The 21,651-nt window shown below is 45.6% G+C and overlaps 1 protein-coding gene across 3 annotated transcripts in view; it reads right to left on the bottom strand.

Annotated features, from left to right (window-relative positions):
- The window catches only part of CHD3 (chromodomain helicase DNA binding protein 3), an 813,321-nt gene that overhangs the window by 463,808 nt on the left and 327,862 nt on the right, over nucleotides 1-21,651 (bottom strand). For all 3 annotated transcript variants that reach the window (XM_086946072.1, XM_086946074.1, XM_086946073.1), the window contains exon 16: nucleotides 8,029-8,166. In XM_086946072.1, coding sequence (XP_086802198.1) covers nucleotides 8,029-8,166 — 138 coding nt within the window. The remainder of the gene's footprint in view (nucleotides 1-8,028; nucleotides 8,167-21,651) is intronic.

Raw genomic sequence — 21,651 nt, 5'->3', positions numbered from 1 at the left:
GGATTGCTTGCCTTTTATCTCAAGAGATACATTGCATCAGAAGATGTTGCCTTTACCTTTGTCCTAGTCATTTCAGAAAGCTATCTATACCCAACTAGTCCTTTTCATTTTTAAGTTGACGAGGAGCCCCGGGGGTTCACCTACCTCAAAATTAAAATCATTACTTCTGGACCCACATATATATTGTGGTTCATTTTGCCTCAGTCTTATAGGATCTGTTGGCTTCCGATGCTTCCTTTACTGGAAGTATCTATACATCAGAAAAGGAAAACATGGTATCGTTATCATTATCTAAATCCTTAATTCTCCTCACACAAAAGAAATGTCTAAAGGTTTTTTGGTACCTTTATTAGTTATACATCTGGCGTTCCACACTGTGCGGAGGAGCCACCGGCATGCTTAGGACTTGCTTCTTCCTTATGATTTCTAAAAAGAAAGGGTTGATTGGTCCTAATATTGGATCATCTAATTGGATGAATTTTCATACATACTACGTACTAGGGTGATGGCACTCACCGTTTGTGATTAAAGCGAACCGCTGCAGTGGATGCCCTTCTCATGAAGTGGTCACCGGCACACGAAAACTCGGGGGTTGTCCTCCCGTCTTTTTTGCCTTACACAATTAAATCTGTAAGAGAGGGTTTTATGGTATATTTACTACCCACAATCGTATAGTTACACCTAGTTTTTATTTTTTGTATTTACGCTCATTTTTCTAGGCTGTTTTGTATACTCTGGTCCCGGCGACGCTGTGACGAGTAGGAGCAGGGAGGCCGCAAGAATATACAAAGGTAGGCGTAATGGACTTTTCCACCTAGGATATGGGGACCGCCATTGTCATTAATAGCGTAGCAACTTACAAAAAGAGATAGAAGTAAAATTAGAGGTACTCAAACACATGCCTGATGTGGATAGAAAAGGCAGGTCCTAAATGGTAAATCTCATTGATGGAAGATAGAATCTTTCGGTTACCCAATGAGGGTGCCGATTTTTAAATAATAGATAACACGGGGAACAATTGGTATCGTAGTTCCTATACTGCGGCTTAGCAAGAAAGTTAAAAAGCACAAAAAAAGAAAAATCTCTATGCCGTTTTTCTATTTTCAGATGATTAGATGTTAACATTGAGGAGATCTGTGCGACACTAAATATTAAACAAAAATGGTGGTAAAAGTTCTCTACCCCTGATCTCCATGTATTATCATAGAAAATCATATAATAGAAAGTGTAAATAGTACAGAAGGAGGTACAGGAGAGTACACCAGAAAACATCTGGACCTAGAGTACACAATACAGCCAAGAAAAATTAGCGTAAATACAAAAAATAAAAACTAGGTGTAACTATACGATTATGGGTAGTAAATATACCATAAAACCCTCTCTTACAGATTTAATTGTGTAAGGCAAAAAAGACGGGAGGACAACCCCCGAGTTTTCGTGTGCCGGTGACCACTTCATGAGAAGGGCATCCACTGCAGCGGTTCGCTTTAATCACAAATGGTGAGTGCCATCACCCTAGTACGTAGTATGTATGAAACTTCATCCAATTAGATGATCCAATATTAGGACCAAGCAACCCTTTCTTTTTAGAAATCATAAGGAAGAAGCAAGTCCTACGCATGCCGGTGGCTCCTCCGCACAGTGTGTAACGCCAGATGTATAATTAATAAAGGTACCAAAAAACCTTTAGACATTTCTTTTGTGTGAGGAGAATTAAGGATTTAGATAATGACAACGATACCATGTTTTCCTTTTCTGATCTATAGATACTTTCAGTAAAGGAAGCATCGGAAGCCAACAGATCCTATAAGATTGAGGCAAAATGAACCACAATATATAAGTGGGTCCAGAAGTAATGATTTTAATTTTGAGGTAGGAGACCCCCTGGGCTCCTCGTCAACTTAAAAATGAAAAGGACTAGTTGGGTATAGATAGCTTTCTGAAATGACTAGGACAAAGGTAAAGGCAACATCTTCTGATGCAATGTATCTCTTGAGATAAAAGGCAAGCAATCCTGTTTAGTTACAGTGTGTCACTTGGTTAAAGTGAATCCCGTGTAATAAAAGCATTTCAGGATTACAAGAATAACGTTTACTTGACATAAGAATGGTGGGCGTTTGCAAACCAAGATAGACCATAAGAAAAATTTAATATGTGTACAGATGAACAATACCATGATTATGAATGGTGAGTAATTCTGTGTTTTTTTAAAACCTAGAATCTGTCCTGAAGAAGGTGCTATATAAAGAAAAAAAACGAAACGCCGCGTCGACTTACCTGTGATTCTTGTTTTATGTATTATGTTTTAATTTTTATGAACTGTGTATAATAATACGATGTGTAATTACCCTTGGTTTAAAAACTATTAAATGACTGATATTGTATGTGAAACAATAAAATCTGTACACTTTTTCTACTAAAATCTATTTGTATTAGCCTATTTGATTGATTCTTGCCACAAGCAACAGTAACTGTAAATCTGCTGGTATCTATTGTAATTTTGCACCAGTCACACACCAGATATTTGTTGCCTTTTGCCTTTTCCGTTTCCCAACATTATGAGAAAGATCTACCCTGGCTCCTGAGCCTTTCATTATACATAGAGGGACAGATAGTATTCCGTCTTTGCATAGGCCTCCGGCCTATAATAGTGGGACACCCCGTGGTTTTGCATTAACCTCCCCCTGGTCCTAGAAAAATACAAATAGGGGGCCTCGTTACTTTTTTAAGGATGAGTATGTGAAAATAGGTGTCCTGCAAGTCCAACGCTGCCATATGGTGTCCTGGGTCCAGGGCAGACAAGACATGAGCTAGAGTGAGCATCTTGAACTTTTCCTATTTAAGGAAGTAGTCTCGGTGCCTATAAACATAAGAGAGACCCTGAGAAACTCGTTCTGGGGGACATTCCAGACCAGGGAAAATACATGCAAAGGACCTGATAGGATGCCCCCACAGGTTAGTAGAAATTGGGCAGTAACTCCAAGAATAAGTAATGATCACCCACAGATCAGTTCACACAATATTTATTTATTTATTTATCATCATTAGGTTTTTTTTTTTTAAAGAAAGTAGAAAAACTTTTTTTTTTAAAGTGAACATACATCCTCTGTTGAGGGCTTGGTGACCTAGGATAATCCCTTGTCCTTTTTTGGGACCAGAAAACAGCCACAATGTGCGCCTAAATGAAAGGTGGCGACCCTTGCCTATGGGGCTTCTCACTGGCATGCCCATTAACATATCCCTGGGGTCTAGTGGGCTTTCTGTTCCCGCTGGGAGAAGATGGAGGGCTATTGCCCCGATCTGCCTTTCAGGGGGCAGAAAGCCTTTTTTGGGGGTGGAGACATTAGCATGCCCATTCTTGGCAGCCTCCACACCTACATATAAATGTATTTTTTTTTAAATCCCTGGTGCCTAGTGGGCTTTCTGCCCCCCCCCCTCACCCCCCGGGTGCAGATTAGGGACTATTGCCCCCATCTACCTCCTGGGGGAGGCAGAAATGTTGTGGCAATAGTTTTTGGTGTGATTGGGGCATTGGCATGCCCATTTTGGGCAGCCCCCACCCCTACATATAAAAAGAAAAACAATCCCAATTGCCTAGTAGGCTCTCTGTCTTCCCCGTGGGGCAGATCAGGGGCTATTTATTGCTCCATCTGCCTCTGGAGGGGCAGAAAGACTGTTGAATTTGTTTTGGGGGTGGGGGCATTCGCTTCCCATTTTGGGCAGCCCCCACTGCTATACATATAAAACAAATATTACCTGGTGCCTAATGTGCTTTCTGCCCCCAAGGCCCCCTCCCCCCCGGGGCAGATCGGGGGCTATTGCCTCATCTGCCTCCTGTGGGGGCAGAAAGACTGTGGAATTTTACAGGGCGGCATTGGCATGCCCATCTCGGGCAGGCCCCACCCTTAAGTAAAATATGACAAATAGTCCCTGGCATCAAGTGGTGGTGGGGGGGGGGGGGCAGAAACACTGGAATTTTGCTGGTAGGGTATTGGTATGCCCATCTTGGGCAGCGCCCACCCCTAAATCAATTTTTTTTAAATCCCTGGCTTCTAGTGGGCTTTCTTGGTAAATATCGAGCCTGCTATTTTTGTTATTGATTTTTATCACAATTACTATTCATAATGGATGCACTAGAATATAATGATGAATCTTTAAAATGTATCCTTAGATTCATATTGGTCTTGATTGTGAGTATCTCACTGAAATAGTGCTCAGTGTGTTGCGAGGTGGTTGCAGTCCAACTGACTTTCTTTCTGAGGTTGGCATATTGACAAAGTCTTTATTGTCAGGATATCTAGAAAGCCTATTTCTGGTTTATGCCTTGAAAAATCCAGAAAACTTCTTAGTTTGAACCCTGCCTTCTTTGAGGGGGACGCCATTACCTTGCACACTGGATTTAAATTTGGAAAAAATAGTCAACTGATAATAAACAAAGCAGTGATCTAGATCCACATTCGAAGGCACAGAAAGAAAGCAACTGACAGAGACTTACAGGAATGGTGCTTAAATACAGCTCCACTCTGTTAATTCTGGAGAGGGCCAAGGCGGAACCATACTGCACCACACAGCAGTGTGTAGGAGCACTGCTGTGAAAACGTCTGGATCCAGTCTTGCACCTGAGGAATCTGTGGTTAGAAGTTTCTTCAGAAAATTGGGATCTCCAGAGTCAGGCGCTTGGAAAGACTGGATCACCTGGGGCCGGGACTATGCTGACTGACTTCCAGACATGAGCAAGGTTTAGATCCAAGCAGGCAAAAGGGCATCCGTAAGAGCTTCATTAAACGATAACAACAGCCCTGCAGAATGAGGCCATGGTTGAAGTATCTCACTGAGATTTCCTTAATTTCTACAGTCAGTAACTGTGATTCAAGTGTCTTATCTGCTCTCTGAAATACCATAGCAAATGAAGTGTTTTCTTCCCAGGTAGCGGGTGTAATTCTACTTGAGGAGACATTTCTAGCCCACTACCTTTTTCTAAATCTAGATATAATAAATTCTCAGTGTAGTGAGGGTGATGGAACCTGTTCCCTTCCTCAGCATCAGTATCTCAGGTAGAGTCAGAACCAAAAATAATGTGAATCATCTGCTGGTACAGTGGTCGGGGGAACAAAAATTGTTTCGGAATAAGTTTGTATAACCACCATTTGCGCCTTTGTGAATTCAGAGTGACGTTGACGTTGGTTAAGGGTCAAAGATGGGCATTGTGATCAGCTTCTCAATTCACGCTGGTGAAGTCGGTACAGTAGGAACTGGCAGGAAACTCGGTTCTAGAGTCAAATTTAGCACCTGAGTGTGGGTTGGCTCAGCAACTGACCCCACATGGGCAATTGGTATCAGGGAAGGACCAGCCTCCTGGAGTCTGACTAAAGGCGCTTGTGGCTCCATGGGGCCCGAAGGCACAGTAGAGGAAGCCAGAAGCACCATAAAGATCTACAGCAAAGCCCACAGACGTATTAAGGCACAGGTTAAGTGGGTTCTAGCCCAGGGCTACTCCTTTAATGGGGACCCCTCAATACACTTTCAGGACAGCGTCAACACTGTCTAGAGTTATAAAATAACCAGTTGGTTTACTTACTTTTTTTTTTAGCCGACACAGGCACCATATCTACTAGTATATGGCACATTCCTGCTCTCACTCTGTGCTGGTGCAAGCCCCCTTCCACTATTACAGACAGCAATGTTTCTGTGCAGGAAGGAACATCTTCCTGCACAAAACCAATCCTAAGAAGTGGTCTCCTCTTTCTATGTGTGCTACACAATGCAGCACACTTGAAAAGAGTTAAAAATGAGGAACAATAAAGATATTTGTATCCTCATTGAGCCTCTATTTGGAAGGTGTTCGATTTTGATGCATTCCCAGGTTTTCTACTCTTAGCAAATCTGGGAAGTGCCAAAAAGCATGGGCAGATGAGTGAGAACACCCCTCTCTACCCATGTAGCGCCTTCCTGATGCAGAGTAAGGCAAGGCAGCGACATCCACTGCCTTTCATTACTCTGGATTTACCAATCCACGCAGAGCAACACAAGGTGGCTTTGCATGGATTGGTAAATCTGAATTTAGCTCTTGTGTTGCCTGAGCGACACAATGGCAATGTAAGAGCTTAATAAATATTGCCCTTACTGTGTAGTAAATATTGGAATGGAGTGGTTCCTCTGTGATTGCTTCTTCCTTTTGGGGCTGCTGGCAGGTGGTGTGATCACAGCTCGCTGCTTCCTAACTCTGAATACCTGTCGCTCATAGTACAGGAAGTGCAATAAACAAAAGCACCCATCAGTGCTGTGTACCTGACTGTCTCTGACAGACTAGCTTTAGTGTAACAGCATACATTGTGAGTGGAAGGTTTGGTAGGACCACTACTCTATCTGCTTATGTGACAGGTAGGCCATATGTCAATGAGCTGTGTCTCATCATACACTACCTCCATGATTGCACTATCCACATGGAGCTGCTGTTCTTCTGTTCCTCACATAGCACAAACTGGAGTGTAGTAAACAAGATGCACTCACCATATACACAGGCTAAAAGGTGTGACAACAGTCAACAGAACCACATGCAATGGCTGGGTCAAACTGATAATCTTTCTGTTTCTCTGGTGCTGGCCAGCCAAAGAGAAACTGCTTGCTCTTCTGTTGGGCACACATGTAAGCTAGCCAAAGAAGAGAGTTGTCAATGATACAACCAGAGTCGTTGAGTGAATAAATGAGCTAAAAGTGGATAATACATTCAAGAGTTGTGCTGAGCAGGGGCCCCCAATTTATGTTTGGCCCAGGGCCCCCAAAGTACTTTAGATCTGCCTGGCACAGCCTCCTTAAAGGTTGTTATATGCTGTGGAGTCGACTGTGGTCAGGGAGATTTGGCCATTGGAGAGATACATCTATATCTTGATGCCCTTGCACCTTCTCACTAGACGTTGAGTGGAAGGATGGGGTTAAGTACCACTTGGCTCTCTTGTGCTTTTGTCTAAACCAGCACTTAGGGGAATATTTAAAATGAGAAGTTGAATTTTTGGAGGGAATGTGGCCTAAAATTTGGGACTGCAGCTGAGCCTGTACTTAGAGTGGGACCTAGCTATGACCACAATACCGTCTTCTGCTCAGTGACATAAGTTTTGCATCCCGGTGCATGAGAGCACACCATGCACAATTTTAAATATGTGCCCACCCATGCACAGTAAATACACCTTATGTGAGTCTGCGACAGACATCTATTTCCTGGTGACACAGCACAGTTTGAATCCAGTAGTTTTGGTGAGGACATCATTCCCTAGCACAGCTTCCAAATGTTAAAGTCATTGATAAACTGAGGAAGTTGGAAGTGGAGCTACAGATCTGCGTCAAAGGGTGCATAAAAAAAGAACTGAAGTAATTGTGCTGGGGTGTTGCTTCTATGCGCTCCAATATGTCACTTGTGGGTGGTTTGGAGTTACTGCAGAGCCACACTGCACCACCTGTCAGCTCACTGAACCATTAATAAAGAACTCTCCAGATCAAGGCTGGCACCTGGGGACATTCAAATCTGCAGCTATAACTATCCTTCAGAAAAGAACCATCAAATCATCTCATCCAAATGGATAGCTGTGAGCATCTTACAAGGCCCAATAAAAGGATTGCCATCAACTGCATCGTCTTTCCTTTCATTACCTCAAGCTGTAGACTCGTAATAAAATGTACTGCAGTTAACATTCCTCGTCCTCATTAACACAGTGACTGAAGGTCTCCCAGCATAGAACACTCTGATAGAAGCAGGAGGGGCAGCAGTTAAGCCTTTAATGCTGCCATGTTAAATGTAGTGAGTACAGTCACTCTAATTATTGTGAATATTTTAAGTGGATTAATGAAATGTCCAACACTGGCAAAAAGAACTTTGACTTAATGTGACAGCCTAGAGTTTCTACAGTATCACAGTGCATAAACTGATTTGTGCTTGTTACAACTATACATCATACCAGCTCTAGTAATAGATATTACAGCTCTCCATAAGTTCTATAGCTGCTGATCTGAAGGTGTTGCAATTCATTATCTTACCTTGGACTGGTTGTTTTTCAGCCGGTGTGCTTCATCCACTACCAAACATGCCCAACGGATGGAACCAAGAGCTGCTTGGTCTATGGTGATCAGCTCATAGGACGTCAGGAGCACATGGAACTTTATCTGTGCTTCTCTCTGGCAAATAGAAATTAGATGATAATATGCACCTTCAGCAGCTCTGGGACTAGACCTGCGCTCATTCAAATATTAGCACCCTAAGAAATCATTTATTTATTTTAACTGGAGCTTACATACTGCATTTCAATTATTTAAGAATGTCAAAGGAACATGAAGAAAACAAGTTACTTACCTGTAACTTTGGTTCTCCAGTATTGGTAACTTTCATAGATTCCCATGGCTTGTATCATTCCCTGTCGTCGGAATGGGAGTCCCGGTAACCAAATATAACATAGCAGTAGGTACGAAAGAGAAAGAAAAGGCCTAGGCCTCATCTCATTTTGTAGCATATCCACCTCTTTTTGTAAAAGAGACCAAAATAATGCAACAACCAATCAGATTAGCCTCACCCCATAGAACCCTTCTGAGAGAACCTCAGAGCCTCAGATTTTCGTAGCCGTTGTGTAACAGTATAACCAAACATGCTGAAGGCTGAGCTTCCCCAGGGAAGGAGAGTGGGCGCATGGGAATCTATGAAAGTTACCAATACTGGATCACCAAAGTCACAGGTAAGTATCTTGCTTTCTAACTCCAGTATTGGAACTTTCATAGATTCCTATAACTTGTATCAAAGTAGCTAGCAGTCAGAAGCACATTTTGATCTCTCATTTTTGTGTCAACCTCTCCTATCCTTTTTTTGTTTTTTTAAAGAATGCATCAAGCAAAAACATTAACAACAGTGCAATAACATTAAGAATAAACAGCAAATGTACATATAAACCCAAAATCAAAATGTGCCAATAACAAGAAGAAAGGATGGAGGGAAGAAAGGATATCTCACCACTCAATGGAAGCGGTTCCTCAGGGCTGCCTGGCCTACAGCTGTATCTTCCTGTGTTGAGGCCTCCAGGCAGTAATGTCTTGTAAAGGTGTGAGTGCTGCTCCGAGTTGCAGCCCTGCAGATATCTTTGATCCGGACCCCAACAAAAAAAGGGCCGTAGAAAACGCCATGGACCTTGTAGAATGCGCTCGGACTCTACCCCATAGGGGTTTGCCCGCTGCCGAATGACAAAACCGTATAGCACTAGCCACCCACGGAGCAATCCCCTGCTTGGACAGGGGCACGCCCTTCAGGGAGCGCTAAATGAAACAAACAGTTGAGAAGATTTTTGGAATTCTTCAGTACGGTCCAGATAGAACTTCAAACATCTCTGTACATCCAGAGAGTAGAGTGCTCTTTCCGCCGGCGTAGAGGGCTGAGGGAAGAAAGCCTTAAGAATCACCGGCTCATTTAAATGAAAGTCGGAAGGCACCTTAGTTATGAACTTTGGATTAGCCCTTAGAATCACTGTATTTTTCTTGAATTGAAGGAAGGGTTCCTTAATCGTCAGAGCCTGTAACTCACCCATTCTTCTTTCAGACGTGAGAGCGAGGAGAAGCGCCACCTTCCAAGAGAGGAATTTCAAATCTGCTCGATGAATCGGCTCAAAGGGGTGCTTCATCAGCTGGGTGAGAACCAAATTCAAATGCCACATAGGAGGAGGAGGCCTCACTGGAGGAAAGACTCTAAAGAGGCCCATGAGAAACTGCTTGACAATCCTGGCTGACCCGAGAGAAGGTCCAGATGCAGTGCGCCTATATCGAGAAATTGCAGCCAAATGAACCTTTATGGATGAATGAGCCAGCCCCGATTTAGCCAAAGACAGGAAATATGGAAGAACTTGATGAAGTTGAGATGAAAAAGAATCGAAATCCTCCTGCTGACACCAGATACAGAATCGCTTCCATTTTAAACGCTAAGTCTTGTTAGTAGAAGGAGCTCTGGCCTGAGAGAGAACGTCCTTAATCTCCTCCGAGAGATCTAGCCCAAGAAACTCTCGCTGCTCAGGAGCCAACAGGTGTGAGGAGCGAGGGTCCGGATGCAAGACCTGGCCCTGTTACATTTTGAGAAGGTCTGGGACCGTCCGTAGCAGTCGTGGAGGGTCCAGGGAGAGGAGGTAAAGTTCTGTGAACCAGAACTGCCTCGGCCAAGCTGGAGCTATTAGGATCATCATGCACGGCTCTGTTTTGATCTTCCTGAGTATTCTGGGTATCAAAGGAATGGAGGGAAAAGCGTATACAAATGCGCCTGACCAGGCTATCGAAAGGGCATTCCCCAGCGAACCGTGATGGTGTAGCTTGCTGGCGTAAAACTGGCATTTTTTGTTCTCCGGGCTGGCAAAGAGGTCTATTGAGTGTCTGCCCCACCAGTGAAAAATTTCCTCTAAGACAGTCTGGTTCAGTTCCCATTCGTGGCTGACTGATGACAGCCTGCTGAGCATGTCTGCAGAAGATGTTCCACCTTCAGTGATATCCTGTGAAGGATAGCCCACTCCCAAATCCTCTGTGCGTCCTGTGACAACAGACAAGATCTGGTACCCTCTTCTTTGTTTATGTAGTGCATGGCTGTAGTGATGTCTGAGCGGACGAGAACCGCCAATCCCTGCAGCCGAGAAAGAAAGGCCCGTAGTGCCAGACAAATCGCTCTGAGTTCCAGGAGATTGATATGGAGAAGGCGGTGCTGTGGCAACCAATGTCCACTTACATGTAAGTCCTGTAGTACCGCGCCCTAGCCTTCCAGTGAGGCATCTGTAGTCACTACCTGAGGAGTTGGATTGGTTACGAAGGATAGACCTTGGGATATATTTTCTACCTTCGTCCACCACAAAGCGGCCTTTTTCATAGCCAGAGTGATCACCACCTTGTCGTCGAAGGATCCGTCTACTTGTCGCCATTGCAGGTCGAGCTGCTCCTGAAGTGCATGCATCCGCAACCTACAGTGAGGTATTTAAGGAATGTAAGAGTAAATTGTTCCTAGCAGGGATTTGTAACCGCAAACTGAAATATGCTTTCTTCTTCGCAACAACTGAGCCATGGACATCAGTTTCTCTTGCCTTTCGAGGGATGGAGAAGCCTTGCTGAGAGACATGTCCAGGATGGCCCTAGGAATCGCGCTTCCGTGGACGGACAGAGAGATGACTTCTCCCAGTTGAGAGTCAGGCCCAGATTGCTGAACAGACGCGTGCATGCACCGACGGTTTCTTCCGCTGCACGTCTGGTCGGGGCCTTCAGCAACCAATCGTCCATGTAGGGAAAGACCTGAAAATGCTGCTTCCTAAGGAAGGCTGCCACCGACGCCAACACTTTGGTAAAGATCCTCGAATCAGTTTGAAGTCCAAAAGGTAGAACCTTGAACTGGAAGTGGCTCTTGGCTATTGTGAAATGAAATGAAATGAAATGAAATGAAAACGGGATTTCTAAAGCGCATGGCTGCCCGGAGGCGTCCCAGCGCTGCCTTAAACTACTGTAAACCGTAGAAACCTCCTGTGGGCTGGATGAATAGGTATGTGAAAATACGCATCCTCGAGATCGAGAGTGGCCATAAAGTCTCCAGGATTGAGGAGACATAAAATGTCCTGGAGAGACACCATCCGATAGGATTGTCTTATGAGATAGGTGTTCAGCTCCCTGAGATCTAAAATGGGGCGCCATTTCTCCAGCGTCTTCTTGACCAGAAAAAATCCGGAGTAGAAACCCTCTCCCTTCTGAGAAAATGGGACCAGCTCTACAGCTCCCCTGAGGAGCCTCTGATGAACTTCGAGCCGCAGAAGACGCAGATGTTTCGAAGGCATGGCTGCATGGGGCTTGGAAGGTGGAAGATGAACAAACTCTAGCATATGGCCACCATGAATGATGTTGAGTACCCAACAGTCTGATGTTATCCGTTACCAGTTGTGGAGGTATTGAGAAACCCTGCCTCCCACAGATGTAATCCGGGAGGGGGTACAGCAGGAAGAGCCAGTACGCCGCTATTGTCGCTTAGTGGTGTCACGCCCCAGGCGATTTTGTTTCCCTCTAGTTAGACCTAGAGAAAGAAGAAGACTGGCCTTGTCTCTGATGGAAGATGGACGATAAGACTGAGACGTTGAACTATAAGAAGGATGGCGTTGCTGCTGGTATGAACCCCTGTAGGTTGTAGTACTTCTTCCTCTGGCTCCACGGAAAGGAATCTTTCGATATTGTAGGGTTCCCAATGATCTTGCTGTCTCTGTATCCTTTTTGATGTCTTGGAGGGCATCATCAATATGTTTACCAAATAATGCCTCCCCATCGTCGACGATTGAGTATCTTTGTCAGACTTCTCAGATGTCAGAGAAGAAGGCTTTTTGAAAGGCATAGCAGACTCCACCACTGCTGCTGCTGAAGACGGTCCTTCCCTATCCTTTGCACCATGGTGAGGATATTTGCTAGGACTCAGGCTCTCAGACTCACGGGGGTCTTTTTTGAGGCCTTTGCGTGGCGGTCTGTAGATGGTGAAGGGGAAGCCCTACCCTTCTTAACTGACCTTCTGGACGAAGTGGCAGATGATGAATCTTCGCTGTAACTTGACAGTGTTTCCTTCCCTGAATTCAGCTTTTGGAGCCAGGTGAGGAGGTGACCCTCACTGTCCCGGAGAGTCTTTGCTGAAAAGGTGCAGCAGATTTTGCAGTCCCCTGTCTTGTGGTCCGGATACAGGCAGTAGATGCAGTCTTTATGCCTGTCCTCCACATACAACCTTTTATTGCCACAGGTGGAAAGAGCCTTAAAAAGGGCCATTTTCTCTTTGTCAGACATTCCAAGAAGAAATATCAAACAATTCTGATGAAAAAACTGCAGTAGAATAGAGTTGAAGTGAGCAGAGCTCAAAGGAGACTCCCTTGTACAACGTGCGGTAGAAAATCTGAGGCTCTGAGGTTCTCTCAGGAGGGTTCTATGGGGTGAGGCTAATCTGATTGGTTGTTGCATTATTTTTGTCTCTTTTACAAAAAGAGGTGGATATGCTACAAAATGAGATGAGGCCTAGGCCTTTTCCTTTTCTTTTGTACCTACTGCTATGTTATTTTTGGTTACCGGGACTCCCATTCCGACGACGGGGAATGACACAAGCCATGGCAATCTATGAAAGTTACAATACTGGAGTAACACACATTACGCATTTTGTCAAAAATGTGAACCACATTTTAGCTATGCTTAGCTATGTCTGAATTGAGAAAGAATATTTTGCCTCTGGTTTATGCTGAATGAGCCTGAGGTAACAGTTAAATTCCAGTGTGAAGGATGTGACAACTGTTCAAAAGCACATAAAATAAAAATATCCAATCTAAGAAAAGAACTATCTGATAAATCAGTTTTACAGAAATGCCTGACTGCAAGCTCTAAAAACAAAACATACAGAAATCAGTTCCATTTACCTTAGGTGTACATGGTGTAGACTAGCTAAGCATGAGCTTGAAGATTGAGCTACTGAGCTTCAGAGACAGCTATCAACAACTATTAAGAGTATGCAGTCCTTTGTATTCTAGGGAGAGTGTTTGTTGTAAAGAGTGCTGCTGTACATAAGGCTTTGTCAAGATATAGGTTCGCAAAATGGTTTCTAGAGCGTTGCCAAGCCCTATCTATTCTAATGATGGATTCAAAATTATACCCTAAATATTGTGGGGAAAGAAATAGTAATATTTAACATGCCCGAGTAAGACTGGTCCTCTTGTAAGCATGGAGACTAGTATCAGAAGTTAACCATGCAATTATTATATTAGTGATATGGACAGTAACTTGATGTCACATAGAAAGAGAGGGTTAATATTAAAAGTGCCCTAGTTAAAGCTAGTTCTAATACAACCCTAAAGAATAGACTATGGAGCAAATGCCATGTAATTGGCAAACATAGCACTATTGATGTCAGAAATGATGTAGAATTAGTAAAATATGCTAATAAGTCATCTTTGAAAGTTAAGTCCTCAAGGGACAAAGTGGGTTGTAAAATGGAAAGTCCTTGTTAACCAAAAAGCATGGACCGTGAGTTGGTAAGATCTAGTTTGTAAAGGTGTAGGTTGGGGGACGAGGCACATATGAGCGTGCCTCATCCAAAACAAAAAGAGTTAGGATTGTAAAAAATATTACCTTGATATGGGCAAACTATTTGTGTGGCCATGTACAGAAATAAATGTGAGTAATACTTGTCTCATTTAACTTGAGGGGAGGGTATTTGTTAATGTAAGCACATATGCATTAAAATGTACATGATACTGACATGCAAAAATCAGCACATGATGGGGGCGGAGCTTGCTCGCGACCAAGATGGCCGCTTGAGCCCGGGGCTCTATTCCGTCGCAACACTATCCTTTAATGATCCGACAGCAGTCTGAAGATTTCTGCCCTCATTCGCAAGAATTTATTCCAGAGAGGGAGAATCACCGGTGGACCCGAGTATCGGAGGTGGTATCTGGGCCGCCGGCCGACAGCCTAAAGTGAGAGGGTAGGCAGAGTTGCATCACCGGACGTGCGGCCCGGCTCTTGGCTGCTGGACAGGGCCGGAGTCTGCTGGAGAGATTGTCGGCGCCATCGCATGTGTTAAGGTACACACACGCAAGGACCGCTTACGGAACACCCCCGCGGTCTCCCGGGAGTGGAGGTGAGCTGGGAGCCAGGAGGCGAGTGGGCGGGTGGCATACTACGGCTGCCTCTGCCGGCCCGGTACACCGGACTGCAGAGGTTGGGCAGGAGGGAGCCGCTGCGACGTGGAGCGCCTGGAGCTTGTAATACAACTCCCCTTGGTGCGCACCCCCCCCACAAACTTACGGGCATTGGAGGAGACCTGATGGGACAGAGTAAGGGGCACAGCGCCTCCATTGCAGAGGCCGCTGCGCACGCAGGTGCGGGAGGGTGCTCTGCGGCCCCCCAAATGCGCTTACGGGGTAAAGGATTGGGGCACACCTAGGATCGGTGGTGGGCCCTGCAGACACTGTGGGGAGCCTCATTCTGGTCAGAATCCTGAAGGCCTGGGCAGAGAATAAACCCTGGAGGAACGAGAGCATGGTCAGAGAGATTCAGTTAGGAGTAGGGCACTGGTGGCGAGTGCGCTTAGTGCTAACCTACCCGCAGGCTGGATATAGTGCCACCCTGTAGCGGAGCTCACGGACCGGTCATCCCCCCCCTCTCATCATAGCCCCCTGAGGTACGGGGGACACTGCAATACCAGCAGCTTCACGCCATTGGCAGAGGGATAGTTAGAGAGAGGGGGCTGCGGAGCGCACGGCCGCGGACAGCCCGGTTTAGCGGCAATGCAGAAGGTCTGGAGGCGTGGTGGCGACTTCGATAGCACTGCACCACCAAGGGTGAACCCGGGAATGGGTGTTTGCTGGCAGACTGAGAGGCGTTGTAGAGCGAAACCCGGAACACATGAAGCGCGATTCCGCAGGGTGAATGATGCCTAGTTGAGGCGGCGTGACGACACACGCGGCACGAAGTAGGAGGGAGGCTGAGGCAGTCTGAGTGGTCTGGAGTGTTGAGCCCAAAAACGGGAATTGAGGAAGCCTGAGGACGACTGACACAAGCTGAGGTGAAATCATGATTTGGAGGGGAGATCTTGTAGTTGGGGTGGCAGCGGCGTCCCCTCGCTCCGGAGTTGGATTGCAGGGCGAAGCGACCGGAGAACAGCGACTGGGTGGCACAGACCCATTGCCAGGATGGGAAGGGGTGACAAGACCCAGTCTAAATTGACATTCGAACAGAAGCGTTCTAAATATCACGACGCAGCTGATATCGAGACTGCGAGAAGGCAGGTAGCAGAAAGCGATGAGTCTGGAAAGGATATATAGAGTCTTCTACTCTCTATGGAAAAGAGTTTACAAAGCGGTATCGCAACCCTGGGCATGAAAATGGACGCATTGACATACAGAATGGATCGGATGGTGGAGAGAATAGATAAACATGCAGAGAGACTGGATATGTCAGAGAGAAGACTCACGGAGGTGGAAGAGGCGCACACCACCCTCGATACAGACCTTAAAAAATGGAAAAGGTCATGCAAGCCCTAAAGGACAAAACGGAGGATCTAGAAGCTCACTCATGACGCAGCAACCTGAGGATTACAGGCCTGATGGAGACGTCTCCCACCGGAAATATGGAAATGTTCGTCGAGAAGCTGTTGGTCACTCTCCTGGGGGAAGGTGTCTTCTCCCCGATGTTTGTAGTGGACGAGCGCATAGGTCTTTGGGCCCCAGACCGCCACCGGGCGCCACCCACGACCTATAATTGCTAAACTGCTCAACTATGGAGACAGGGATGCGGCATTTCGCGTCGCCCGGGAGAAGAAGTGTCTGCAGTTTGAAGGTTCGGAAATAACTCTATACCCTGATTTCACGATGAGAGTGCAGGAAGCTCGCATGCACTTTGCTCCACTGAAAAGGCAATTGCATGAAATGTGCATAGACTACGCCATGCTGTATCCTGCTGAACTCTGTGTGATTCGGCAAGGCTGATCTCACATCTTCACTGATCCGAAGGCCTTGCAACAGGCCCTGAAAGGCTGGTCGAAAGAACAATGAGAGAACCCGGTCAGGCGACCGTCGGAGGCTACGGAGGGTAGCACACTGGAAGAACAGGACTGAAATGGTAGGACAATGGACACTTGTGGGAGCAGTGTGGCTGGCTGAAAGACATGTGGAGGGTGGCGGGTTCAGGGCCAATCAGACGCAGGTAACTAAATGCACTAGGGACTGGGATACGTTAGGAAGGGGGTTCCCAGCTCCTTCCTGTGAATCCGGCTGTAGGGCAACAGCCGCAAGAAACATTAACTGTTGTGGGTTCAGAATTATTCATGACTAGCGAAGTTGGGCGGCTACAGTGATCATGCAGTTGTGTTATATGCTCAATAAGGGGTCGGAGGGTGCATGGGACACAGTTGAGAGACCAACAATGGGGACTAAGGAATGCAGCACTGAGTAGACTGCTGTAAATGTTTTTGTGCGGCGGGGTCGGGACTGGGTATTTGGCAATGTATCACAATTAGGGCTGTAAATGCTTGCAAATGTACACTTAAACTGCCTTAAAATCGGCTTACCAATAACCCACCTGCCTGAACAATCAATATTAAAATCCACCATATTTATACCTGTGTTGTTCCTGAGAAGTGTCACTCCCTTAGTGGACAGAGATTGGTCATAACATACTACCTGATTAACCCACCCTTAGCAATTACAAAGGTCCTTACATTCCGATGCAGACAAATTTATCTCCTGTAAAACTATGATGCGGGCCTGACTAACTTGCAAGTACTGTCTCCCTCTACACCAGAGGCAATTTTCATTCCAAGTCACTATCCCTATGTCCTTTGCCCTATACGCATTTTATTTAAAATCTCCACCCACATTATCAACTACATAACCACCTCTTGCACTGCTACAAATCATTAGGCTAATAATGAAAATAACAGAACTAACTCTAAAGTAACTACAATGGCTACAAGAACAATGTTTTCAACTACCCTTTTGTTGTCTTTTTCTCAGTTTTTCTCATACACCCCACACAGTCCAACCCTGTGCCCTCCCTCAAACCCCCCCAGAATACCCACAGCTACTAGTAGTGGCATATCCATCTATGACAATTCAGGCCTCACCCCCAATTTAATGTATTAAATACTGTGATATCTGGCAGACACCTCCATTATAACCAAAACCAAAAGAAACTAAAAAGAAGTGGAAGTTAACAACATCTGAAAACATATCAGAGCTTCTAATTAGAAGGAGAAACAGGGTGTGGGGTTCTTCATTGGCCCTGGGGCGAGCTATGTTTTTTTTTCATGAGGTCATCTGCCTGCTCGGTCTGCCTGATATTTTGCATCTCGTCCACATAACTCTGACCATAGCCGGAAACCTCAACTGAACCATAGCATCTAGCTTCTGCAACTCCCCCCTCTTCTGTCTGATCCAACTCCCACTGCCTCTGTTCAGTGGCCCTGCATATATATCATCTAATAGTATATGAAAAACCCACCCCTACCAACTCCACTTGTCTCAGGGTTAGACTCAGGATACGCTCCTTGGTACACTATGACAAAAGACAAAAAATTCAACCAAATATTTCTGGGTTTATGATCGCCCTTCGACCGCTTATAAGAGTCCCTAAGGATCCTTTGTATTTTTTTTAAAAGATCCACCTCGGACTACCCTTTTGGCCCTCTTTAACCTCCCCGGAGGTTAATCATGAAGTGATTTTCCAGCAGCTCCAAGTTGTCTTGCAAGTTATGATTCTGAAACTTAAGTGCCTTTAAGTCAGTAGAGTTCCTTCTAACCTCCTGAGCCAACCTTTCCACATTCAACTTAAGCACCTAAGTCCTCTTACCGACGTCATCCAGCTTTCCTTCCAGGGCATGAAAACACTCTGAATCAGTTTTTGATTGGATGGCGATATAGCGAACCCCCTCTGCATCTCCTAGCGAAGACCTACAAGGATCTATTCAAGGGTCTATTCAAGGGTGTTTGGAACCCCTGCATCTTTGGCCTGTCCCACCAGCCTGGTTGGGAAATGATCCAATCTGAACTAACGGGTCATCCACCCTAGGGGGCCCATTGACTAGCCACTTGAGGGCTGATATCTCTTCTCAACTGGGACTCCAAAGAACTATCAGTTATGATTCTCCTACTTAATGACACCTGGGGAGGGATACGAAAAATCTACATTTTATGCTTCCTGTGATGCAAGTGCACAATCTGCATCTTGTCTGGATTGGTCGATGGGGAAGTCCGTACAAGTGGCAACATCCTGATCTGAAGGCGCTTGCATTGACTTTAATGTCTATCCTTCCTCTGACTTGGCTTGATCCCCTCTTATTGCCATGATTTTAAAAAAGGAATTGAGGGAGAACAGGATCTAATGGGGTTGACTGATGTTGTTTCCTGCCAATAGATCTCCCAGACCCTCCACTGGCTCTTCCGCTATCACAGTCATCTATAAGAAAAAGAAAACTTTAAAGGGAGCCTATAACTTCCCGGGGGATCTTGTAATTCCTGGGAGACCAAGAGCTCCACAAAACAGACTTGACTGGGCTTTTTCCCCAAGCCCCGTTTATGTGCTGCAGATGTGCCTCCTGCTGGTTGGAGCCTCAACTGGAACTTCCTTGGCCACTGAGTGTGCCCACAACTGGGTTCTCAAATGAAATGCCTGCTGTGTCCATACACCCTGAGAGTCCCCTACCTGCACCCGCTCTTCAAATCCAGCCATGGCCTCATTGCCTTTGCTCCACCAAGGGGGGCCACCTAGGGAATTCAGCAGAGTGCTAACTGCCTCCTTCTTGCCATCCAAGCAGGTCCGTCTTGGCATCTCTTCTGCGTGCCCGTGCTTGTGCTAGATCTGTCGATGCTAGCACCAGGCACTGCTGCCGTCAGATCCCTCATCTATTGATAGAGCTCTCATTCAGCATGATTTCAGCACAACACAGGCTTCCTGCACACAGCAAGCACTCCTGGTGGCATAAATCAACCATCTCTTGGAAGCTCCCAGGTGCGCCGACCCATCCTCTCTACTCCTACCCAGAGGCTTTGTAACCACAAAGGGTCCTTTGGGTAAGCTCCGACTGTCGTTAGCCAGCCAACATGTTCCCCTCTTTCACAACCATCCACTGGATCATCATTTGTCTTGGTGAATGTGCATGGAAAATCAGCAATATTTAAGCAGTACAAAGTTGGCCAGAAACAGTATTAAAATAGAATCTGCCATTTGGCTTACTGTGCACGAGAGGAGTGTAACTGTTGCTAATATTGAGAACGCTATTTGAATGCTTATTTGAGTTCTGTGTGAGTCATGCTGTAAGGGTGTGTGCTGGTGACGGACTATAATGGAGACACTAACATAAAGAGAAGCATGGCACAGTAATTTTAAACAATGGCTTCAGATGGTGGGTCTCTCCTCTTCCTTGGAAGGATGAGGGAGGCGATGAAAGTAGGCAGTGTGATATTCTGTCCAACGTAAAAAGGTGTAACTACCTTTGGGAAAACTGAGAAATGGGTCATAAGAACCTGCCTATCTGGGAAACAAGTTGTGTACAGGGATGAACAAAAGTTCCTGCAATTCCCTAACCATTCTGGTAGATGTTATAGCCACAAGAAAGACTGTTTCAATGGTCAGCAATCTCAAAGGGCAGCTGTGAAAAGGCTGACATGCTGAACACATGAGAAAGGGGAGAACTAAATTAAGATCCCATTGGGGCATAAGGAAAGGAGGGAAAATACGTTTGAAAGCTTTCAAGAAACAAGTCACAACAGGTGACTTAAATATGAAAGTTGATCCAGCAACACAAAAAAGCTGAAACGGCAGAAGGCTACCCTTCAACTGTGCCCAAAGCAAGGCCTTGTCGGGTAAGGGATAAGGCAAATAGAACTTCAGGCAAAGATGCCGACAGAGGATCAACACATTTAGCAGTGCATCAAGCTACACACTTATCCTATCAGCAGTGGTAAATACTTTTGGTGGAGGAACTCCTATCTGACAAAATGGCATCTGAGACTTCTGGATGGAGGTCAAAAACTCTCAATTGTAGCCGCTCAATCTTCACACATGTAGATGGAGAGTGTGCAGGTTCAAATGCAGGACTCTGCTCTGTCCTTGTTGTTGCATTAGAGATACTACCGAAGGGGCAGCCTGATCGAAGGGCTGATACTCATGCACAGGAGTTGGGATACCATACTCTCTTTGTCTAAACCAGGGCCACTAAGATGACTTGGGCCCGGTTTTTCTTGATCTTCTTGAGTACATAGATAGGAGTGGTATTCGTGGAAAGGAGTTCTGAGCTCCATTCCAGACAAAATGCGTCTCTGAGCGAGAACCGCTTTCGAAAATCTAGCATGCAGGAGTGTTGACAGCAAACATTCTCCGCAGTGGTGAAAAGATCTAACCAAGGTTAGACAATCTCTGAAGAGACCTTCCACCACCTATGTATGGAGACGCCATTCGTGATCCACGAGGCATCAACGGTTGAGTTTGTCTGCTCTTGTGTTCCCGCCAGATGATGAACCGCCACGAAAATGTGGTGATGCTCCATATCAAGAGACTCTTGACAAAGGGTCCACGACCGCACTTCGCCCTGCTTGTTGCAATACCACATGGCTGTGATGTTGTCTGTGAACACCTGAACTAACCTCCACTTGATAAAAGGATGAAAGATTCTCATTGTCGTGAATTGCTCTCAGATCCAATATGGTGACATGGAGCTGAGACTCTGCCAGAGGCCAAGGTCCTTGAATCTCCACCTCTCCTAGATGGCTGCATCAACCTTAAAGTGATACAACTGCTATGAATGTGAGCCCTGGATGAGGAAGAGAAAGAGGTCTGCAACTGAACCAATTGCGGTCTGTGAGCCTCGACTGCAGATATTTTGTAGTGCCATTCTATATCTGGCACAGGTCAAAGATATTCTCATGATGCTATGCCACTGGGACATCAGGTCCTACTGCAGAGCCAACATATGACAATGGGCATGTTTTACCAGTAGGATGCATGAGGCTATGAAACCCAGCTGCCTTAGAGTGAGTCTCACAGAAAGCCAGGATATAGGCTGAAAATCTAAATCATAGGCCAAATATCCTGCACTCGCTGTTACAGAGGATAAGCCCAAAATTGCATTATATCCAGAATAGCTCAGATCGAATG

Source organism: Lissotriton vulgaris, chromosome 12 (assembly GCF_964263255.1).
Source record: "Lissotriton vulgaris chromosome 12, aLisVul1.2, whole genome shotgun sequence".
Taxonomy (NCBI): domain Eukaryota; kingdom Metazoa; phylum Chordata; class Amphibia; order Caudata; family Salamandridae; genus Lissotriton; species Lissotriton vulgaris.
This window is presented reverse-complemented; position numbering and strand designations above follow the sequence as displayed.